This window comes from Pinus tabuliformis, chromosome Q, assembly GCF_031772625.1.
Source record: "Pinus tabuliformis cultivar Carrire ecotype Pingquan chromosome Q, CPIR1, whole genome shotgun sequence".
Lineage (NCBI taxonomy): Eukaryota > Viridiplantae > Streptophyta > Pinopsida > Pinales > Pinaceae > Pinus > Pinus tabuliformis.
In genome coordinates, this window is record NC_142296.1 from 15,095,159 (window position 1) to 15,103,978 (window position 8,820).

Sequence of the window (8,820 nt, forward strand, 5' to 3'; positions counted from 1 at the left end):
AGGGTCCAAAACACATTATTAACCCCTCAAAGTGTGTTATATTAGAAAGTTGAGGGTGAGAGGTGTAATTTTGATTACTCATACCGCATACAACTTCTCTAGACTACACTTATTACAATTTAAATACAATTTTATTTACAATTTTTGACTTGCGGGAAATCTAAAAAATTAAAAAATGACTACCTAGACCTAACCAAATTTCACGAAATTTTTTGTGTGATATAGTATAGTAATATACATCGACTCTAGACACTAAGATGTGTCAGGGGTTCAACCTTCAAACCGTCACCCCGGCGTTGGGGTAAAACGTGAATGAAAAAAACCTAGAAAATTATCCGCCTTTGAAAAAGAAGGGATAACTAACCAGATAAAAAAAACACTCCAAGGTGTACTTGTTTGCTGATCGAGTCCCAACATCCTAGGCCTGTTATCAGTGTTCCACGGGGACGCGTCCCCCAGGGTCGGGTGCACGCACCCCTCGCACCCCACGCACCCGGGACGGGGAGTCTCTTGGGGGTGCGTTTCCCCACGCACCCTTTTTGGGGAGTCTCGGGGAGACGCAAGGGGGTGCGTTTCCCCAGTGTGGGAGTCTCGACTCCCCACGACTCCCCGAAAAGGGTGCTTCTGGGCGTCCCCCTCAGTGTGGGAGTCTAGACTCCCCAAAAAGGGTGCGCCTGGGCGTCCCCCCTTCAGATTTGTCTAATATGACTTAAAAATTAAAAATTAAAAATAAAAAATGAAAACCATTAATTTTTTTTTTTAAATTAAAATTAAAACTAAAAGCTAAACCTAAAACTCATGTCATGAAAGGGAAACCGCTCATTTGATTAGTGGCCTTGCATTGCTCCAGCGCCGACTTTGACTGAACATTGAACTGAGGGACAGAGCATGGTGCACAGAGTCATTGCTGTTCAGTGTTGAGAAACTCAGAAAGCGTGCTGCGTCCCTCCGAGCTCCAGTTTGCAGTTGTTTGCATTTGCTTCAGCGGCTTTAAAAGTTCGATTCGACCACAGCTTTCAGGTTTGAGCCGCAGCGCAGCCGTCAACCCTCTGTCCCGACACCCTACGACTCTGCGGCTCCACCTCCAGGTAAACGTCAAGGATAAATATTAAAAAGTTTTAATTTCCGTTTTGCTGTTTTGCTATCAGTCGACGATCCATCTACGAGTGCCAAGTGGTAGCTATCGGGCTATCGGGTTTCAGTTCTTTTAAATTGGACTGTCTTCAAAACCGAAATATCACCAATAAACGACAACCAATAAATGAATTCCTGTGTAAGTCTGAACATAATCATGGAGTGGGAAAACGGAAACCTGAGTGTAATAGGAACTCTGTGGTACCTTTTCGTATCCTTGTGCCGTCTAGTTGGTCTAAAAATAATGTGAATCCTGTAGAATATTTCTATTTCTAAATGTGACATTCTGTGAAATTCAAATAATCTCTGTGGCTTGCGATTTCCTGCGGTTTTAACTTTTATTATGCGAGCTTCAGTACAGAAAGATCCACGATCTATAGACCATACATGTACAGGAGTATATATCAAAAAAACCAGAGGGGCCGGAACGTTTGTAAATTGCAGCGGAATTCTCCAACAGTAACCTGTGGCATGCGACTAACTTAGAATTGACATATTTCTGCCAGCGAGGTTCCCATTATTACTTTCAAACACACTTAAATAAAGGGACTTTTCCTTGATGCGCAGGCAACCATTCTGAATTAAATTAAGATTCGGTTTTTAACTAAATATCGTGTGATGTGAGAGTTTGCGTTTCCTTGCATTCATAGGTTGCATTGCGCAATAAGAAATCCAGTACCTCAGTTTTAAAAAAAATATGCAAATTGGATAGACTACACAAAGCCTTGCCTTGGTGGGTTCCATAGGGGAAATATTACAATGCTTTTTATAGGTTTAGAATAATATTTGAGAATCTGAAGAATAAGAGTGAAGTCAATTTTTTAATTTTGTTTTTTGTTAATCAGATTTTAAAATACAGTGAAATTAATTGTTTAACTTAGGTGTCAAGGTCATCGTTTCAGCTTTTATTATTTTTTGTTTATGTTTCAGTTTTTGTTTTGCATTGTAAATTTTAATTTACATGATGAATTTTTTATTTTTTTAACTCTTTCTGCAGGGCAGAAAAACAAAAAAAATATCTGCAAAATAAAGTAAAACAGTGACACAACAAGCTGCAAGCCTGCAAGTGTAAATACTAAAATCGTTGATTACAACATGAGCAGCCACAGTGACACTGATCGTGATACTGATAGTGATTATGATGTTCAAACAGAAAGTCCTCTTGGATCTGAAATCCCATCAGCAGTGAATGAAACCCATGGCAGCAGTGCAGCGAGTGTTTCTCCCAGTGCAACTGCAACTGCAACCCCGTCAAAGGCATTGGCTGAATATGCAAAAGGGACGTTTAATCCAACCAAACCTCTTTTGTTATATGTTGTCAAAATGGCTGACTCTTCAACTCAACCAAAACCCGGAAAACAAAGAGGTGGGACACGCCATTGGAAATGCAATGTTTGTGGTCATTCTTGGGTTGGGAGTTATAGTCGGATCAAGATGCATCTTTTGGGTGTAGGTGGCAAAGGGGTTCATATATGTTCAAAATTAACCATATTGCAAAAATCAGAGCTCTTGAGGATGCAAATGGCAGCAGATGCAAAGGGCAACTTCTCAAGTAAAAATGCCATGGCCCAAGCTCACCAAAATGAAAATATTGATGAAGCCACAAGCTCCAAAAAAAAAATGAAAAATATGCCTCCACCAGGTTCTCGTTCTTGTGCAGTGGGACCAACTCTTACAGGAATGTATGGTAAGTTGAACCGTAATGATACAGATGATGCCATTGGAAAATTTCTTTTTGCCAATGGCATTCCTTTCCATGTTAGTCGTTCTCCTTACTATAAGGAGATGGTGAAGGCAATTGCAGCAGCAGGATCCTCATATGTGCCCCCAGGTGAACATAAGTTGAGGACAGTGATATTAGAAAGGCAAGTGGCCAATATTAATGTGCAAAAGGAAAATATGAGGCAGACATGGGTGAGGGAAGGTTGTTCTATCGTTATGGATGGGTGGACAGACATTGCCAAACGTCCACTTATCAACATCATAGTTACTTGCTGAGAAGGGCCTTTCTTTCTTAGAGCTATTGATTGTTCTGGAAAGCGCAAAGATGCAACTTTCCAATTTGAGCTTCTTCGTGATGCTATAGAAGAAGTTGGATCTACAAATGTTGTACAGGTTGTGACAGATGCAGCAGCAGTGTGTAGATCAGCAGGATTAATGATTCAAAGTAAATACAAGCATATTTTCTGGACCCCTTGTTGTGTGCATGCGCTCAATAATGCATTGAAAGACATTGGCAAAATTGAGTGGGTATCTAACTTGGTGATGGCTGCAAGAAATGTGCAAATGTTTATTTGCAATCACCATACCTCTTTAGCCATGTACAGGTCTCATGCGAGGAAGGAATTCCTCAAGCCTACTGACACCAGATATGCTAGTTATTTTCTTTTATTAGAGAGGATGTTGGAGGTGCAGTCAGCATTGCAGGCCATGGTTGTAACTCCAGATTGGAACAGATGGGCAGAATCCAAGACAGAGGAAGGAAAGAAAATCAGGATTCAGATATTGGATAATGATTGGTGGACAGATTGTGGTTATTTGGTATCACTTTTACGTCCTGTAGTTGAGGTCATTCGCTACACTGACACAGATTCTCCTACTCTTGGAGAAATATATGAGACTTTTGATACTATGTTGGATCAAGTAAGGGTGGCCATTCGTGAGAAAGATCCTTCCTTAGAGTTCTATACGACCCAAATTCGACCCATTATACAGCGTAGGTGGGATCGAATGAATACACCTTTGCACATGGCAGCATATGCACTCAACCCAAAATGGTATGTGGCAAGGACTGGTAGAATTCTTCCCATTGAAGATCCAGAGGTCAAAAAGGGATTTCGAGCTGCCATTACAAAGATGTATAGTTCAGAAGAAGGGAGAACAATTAGGAGACAGTGGATGCAATTTGCAAGTCTCAGTGGTCCCTTCAACAAGCATGATGCAAGGGAAGATCGCAATGATTTAGGCCAGACTGACCCCATTGGTTGGTGGACCATGCATGGGGATGATGCTCCAGAGATCCAACACCTTGCTATTCGCTTATTGTCTCAGATTGCTAGTTCCTCTGCAGCAGAGAGGAATTGGTCCACATATAGCTTCATCCACTCTATCAAGAGGAATAGACTTTCCTCTAGGAGAGCAGAGAAGCTAGTTGCAGTGCACAGTTCTCTACGTCTTGCACATAGGAAGACACCAGAGTATCGGAAGGGACCGGCAACACGATGGGATGTGGATCCAGAGGATAGTGCACAGATAGATGACGAGGATGGACCAGATGAGCTGCGACATGGTTTGGTTGGAGTTTCATTGGTTACTGAAGAGAGTGACTCTGACTCGGATATTGACATTCCCATTGATGGTCCTGATGACTTCATGCAGCAGATAGATGTAGAGGACCAATCATTGAGATTGAGTCCTTGATGCTGATTTATCATTTTATTTTCAGTGCTGACTATGCATTTTTCATTTTTGAGTTGCAACACTAGATATTGATGACTTGACTCTTCACTCTTAACTATTTACTATTTAGTATTTTTGAGTTTGAACTTTGAAACTTTGAAGTTTGAGTTATATAGAATGATGAAAATATAGAATGATGAATGATGAATTTAGTTTTTAAATGAAAATCAAAGTAGATTACTAGATTGTAGAATGATGAACCATTGAAACTTTGAAAATATAGAATGATGAATGATGAATTTAGTTTTTAAATCAAAGTAGATTACTAGATTGTAGAATGATGAACCATTGAATCAATGAATGATGAATGATATCGATCAATGTATTTCAAATTTTCAGTATTTAAATATTTTATTACTGATTTTCTTTTTCAAATCTCAATGCTTGATGTATCATGTATGTATCAAAATGAATGATGAGGATAGATCAATGATTCAAATTTCAATTGTCTATTTAATATTTTTATGCTTTCATTATTGAACAGTGAACAATGAATATGAACTTGAATTCAGAATTATATATATATATATATATATATATATATATATATATATATATATATTATATAATATATATATATATATATATACCTCGACGACTCCCCGCACCCCCGAAATTTCCCTAAAATTTGAGGGTACTCCCACACGTCCCCCCTGTGCGTCTCCCCGCACCGGAGTCTTGGTGGAACATTGCCTGTTATAGACTCAAAACTCATCATTACTAGTATCACTTATTACAATTCCCCGTAGGGTGTGGAATCTGGGTACAAGAAAGATGTCGAGAAGATAGAAGTAGAGTTTAAAAACTTTGTTGACTGACGATATCTGATGGTACAAGTGTCCTCTGGATCATCCTTGGGCATGGAGTCTTCATATAATCATCAGGTGCCACTCCAATGGTCAACACTTGCCTCAGCACAAAAATCAACAAACTCACCAAGGGTATACTCCCCTCCATTGTCCGACTTGAGAACCTTGATCTTCCTACCTGTCTAGGTCTGCACAAGAGCTTTGAACTCTTGAAACCACTTGAAGACCTCACTTTTGGTCTTTAAGAAATAAATCCAGGTCTTCCTGGAGTGGTCACAATGAATAAAACATAGTACTCATAGCCACTCAATGATACATGAGACATCCGACCACTCACATCGGTATGTATCAAGTCAAGGATCCCGATCGCTCTGTTGTCACTGCTGGGGAAAGGGGATCTGGAAAACTTCCCCATAGCACATCCTATGCATACATCAAGGTGATCAGAACTGAAATCTGGTACACCAGTGGTGATCTCCCGCAATGTATTCAAGGCCCCATGATACATGTGTCCCATCTTGCGGTGCCAAATCTCACACAACTCTGAACTGCTAGATCTGTTGTCGGTCTTGTCTTGGGTGCTGCTACTCAATTCCATCAAGGGTTGGAATGAGACCTTGTAAACCTTGGCATGGCGCACACCAATCTCTCTAGCTGAAGAAGCTGGAGTTCCCCTAGGATATATAAGCACCTGCTCTCTCCTGAACAATACATCATACCCTCTATCCTCAAGTGCTGAGACGGATATCAAGTTCTTCTTCATTTTAGGCACATATAGAACATCTTACACTTTCAAGGGAGGTTTGGGTCCCCTATCAAATGTCAATGTCCCCACATCGACTGCTCTAACAATGCTGTCATCACCAAGTACTACCTCCATATCAGTATCACCCTCTGAAAGCTCTGAGAAGTACTCTCTGACTCTTGTCATGTGGCGGGAAGCGCCACTGTCAACATACCAAATGCTAGAAGATGCTCTGCTAGTAGCAGGGAATGCACACTGCCTCTGAACCTGTATGGCAAGTGATCCTGCACTAGTGGCCTCACAAGCTATGAACCCAAACTTTCGATCAAATCTATCTGAGAAGCTCTCTATCTTTGCAGAAGCTGCCATGGGTTTGTCTTTCCCTTTCTTGTTCTTCTCCGAACACACAACAACATAGTGTCCCAACTTTTGACAATTCCAACATTTGACTTTGGAATAGTCCTTCTCCTTGTTCTGCTGCTTGCCTTTACCTTTGCTTTTGCCTCCATTGTTGGAAGCTTGTTTCTTTGCTCTGCCCTTCTTGCCTCTTGCTAACAATGCCACATTGTTATCCTCCTCCATCTGTTTGGCTGCCCCAAGATGGTTCTTTTTGATCTCATTCTGAATGCAATCATCCCACAACCTCTCTCAATCGGGAAGGTTTTCCCATGCAACAATGCCATCCACAAAATTCTCCCAAGTCTTGGGAAGACCATTTAGAGAAATTCTCACCAACTTAGTGGGTGCAATGATCTCACCTACGGCTGCCAACTCATCTCTCACTGAAGTGATCTTTGTGAGGTATGTTGTAGCACTGTCAGTCTTATTAGCCATTTTAATGGCCTTCAGTTTCTCCTTTAGGACCATTTTTCTATTTTCATTCGAGCTCTGGTAAAGACTGGTCAAGGCTGTTCACATCTCATGTGCATAAGTTTTTCCTCTCACATGAGGGATGACATGGTCTTTGATTCCTTCTAGAATTAATATTTTTGCCTTAGCATTCTTTTTGTTAAACTTTGCCAACTGTACAGGGTCAGCAGGTACTACTACTGGGTTCTGTGTGGTATTTAGTATTTACCATAATGCCCCAGACTTCTGCTTCCTCAAAGATGCTCTGGATTCTCTGCTTCCATGCACTGTAGTTATTCTGCCCATCCAACCTGTCTTCAACTCTCAAACCCAAAGACATGTTTCACTGTCCTACCAAATTGAAATTTTCAAATATGTGGTAAAGGTTTCTGTTCTCTGTGTAAAAATCAGCTTGCTGTAATTTTCATTTTGCTGTCCCAAACTGCACTTTTCAGCCAACCAAGCTCTGATACCATGAAGAAATTTCAACCCCCACTCCGGTTATCAGTTTTCCTTGTCACTCCATGCATTTAGTTTAAATCCAAGCATGATAAAAATTCTAAAATCTGGAAATGATAATATTTTTCTGAAAACACAAATTTAGAGATTTCACAACTGCTGAAATTGTAGAAATAAAACACACCAAAATTATGATAGCCACACACAGAAAATAACAAAGTGATTTTTGGTCAATGTGACCCTGGAAAAACCCTGTACAACTCTTGGGGAAATTAGTTTGAGACCTCTTCTTTATTTTTGAAAATGATTTTACAGAGAAACTAAAATACACAATGAAAATTCTAGCAACCACAAATTACAACTTATCTCGATATCCGTGCTTGAACTCCACCTCGAAAAATCTTGCCAATTAGCAAATAGCCAAAACATAAATTTTTACAGCAATAAAACAACATTAAACGCTGTACAGCCAGCCTCGAAAAATGTGCCCAAAACTTGTTGTCCCTCTTCCTCGATTTCTGTGCCTTTCTCCTACTGTACGGTTTTTCCTTGGGATGCGTGCCAATAAATGCTGCTGCCCAGATTTGCTGAAATGTTTTCTTGCTGCTCTCCTTCACTTCCTCACTGCTCAGAAATTCTCTCCTTGCTCTCTCTTCTCTTTCTCTCAAATGCTCATGAAAGAATGAATTGATCTTTTCCTCTTCTCTTCTCCTTTTATTCTCTAAATGACCTTTTGGGTTACCCTAAGATCTAATGGCTGAGATTCATTTAGATCTAAGGATGAGAATAAATATGCATTTAATTCTCACTTTCTATTTTTTAACTCACCCACTTAAATAAAGATCCACTTAGCCTTTTATTTCCATAGTCACTTTTTCACTTTCTAATTCTTCATTCACTTTAATAAAGTCACCTTTAAATTAGATTGTAACTTTACCACTTATAAAATCATTTTAAAATTAGAATGTAACTTTACCACTTATAAAGTCACTTTTAAATTAAATTGACTTTACCACTTATAAAGTACTTTAGGAGAAAAGTAAAAAATAAATTTGGACACTTTTCCCTAGGCCAAAGATCAAAGCCTTAGGGAACCACTTGTCCTCTGGTATCCAAATTTTAACAGTTGATGCTCAAGGTTCTAGATCTCCATTGTACTCTTTCTCTTTCTCTACTGAACAGTTGATTATAATAATAAGAAGAATTGATCAAGGGTTTTCCCCATCTTGGGGTTTCTCCCTGGCTTGCGCCATACCAATGTGTTCTCTTGTCTTGGACTGTCTTCTGCATATTCATTTAATGTTCTTTCATAAAGTTACTGTCATATGGAAATGGTTAAAGTAATTTCTTATGGTTAAATGGAAT

At 39.7% G+C, this 8,820-nt stretch overlaps 1 protein-coding gene across 1 annotated transcript; it reads left to right on the plus strand.

The window, feature by feature from the left end:
• The first annotated feature begins 2,229 nt into the window (after positions 1–2,229).
• LOC149218024 (uncharacterized) lies at positions 2,230–4,554 on the plus strand. Its single transcript, XM_089386460.1, has 4 exons — positions 2,230–2,686; positions 2,795–2,965; positions 3,137–4,217; positions 4,320–4,554. Exons 1-4 carry the CDS (start codon positions 2,230–2,232, stop codon positions 4,552–4,554), a joined length of 1,944 nt encoding a protein of 647 aa, XP_089242586.1.
• Positions 4,555–8,820: the final 4,266 nt, after the last annotated feature.

What these genes read in the sequence shown, in the direction of transcription:
- LOC149218024 (XM_089386460.1), top strand. Translation starts at nt 2,230, where the DNA reads ATGAGCAGCCACAGTGACACTGATCGTGATACTGATAGTGATTATGAT. An exon ending in TGCAAAGGGCAACTTCTCAA is followed by an intron (nt 2,687 to 2,794) that starts GTAAAAATGCCA and finishes GTTCTTGTGCAG; the next exon opens with TGGGACCAACTCTTACAGGA. An exon ending in ATCCTCATATGTGCCCCCAG is followed by an intron (nt 2,966 to 3,136) that starts GTGAACATAAGT and finishes CTTGCTGAGAAG; the next exon opens with GGCCTTTCTTTCTTAGAGCT.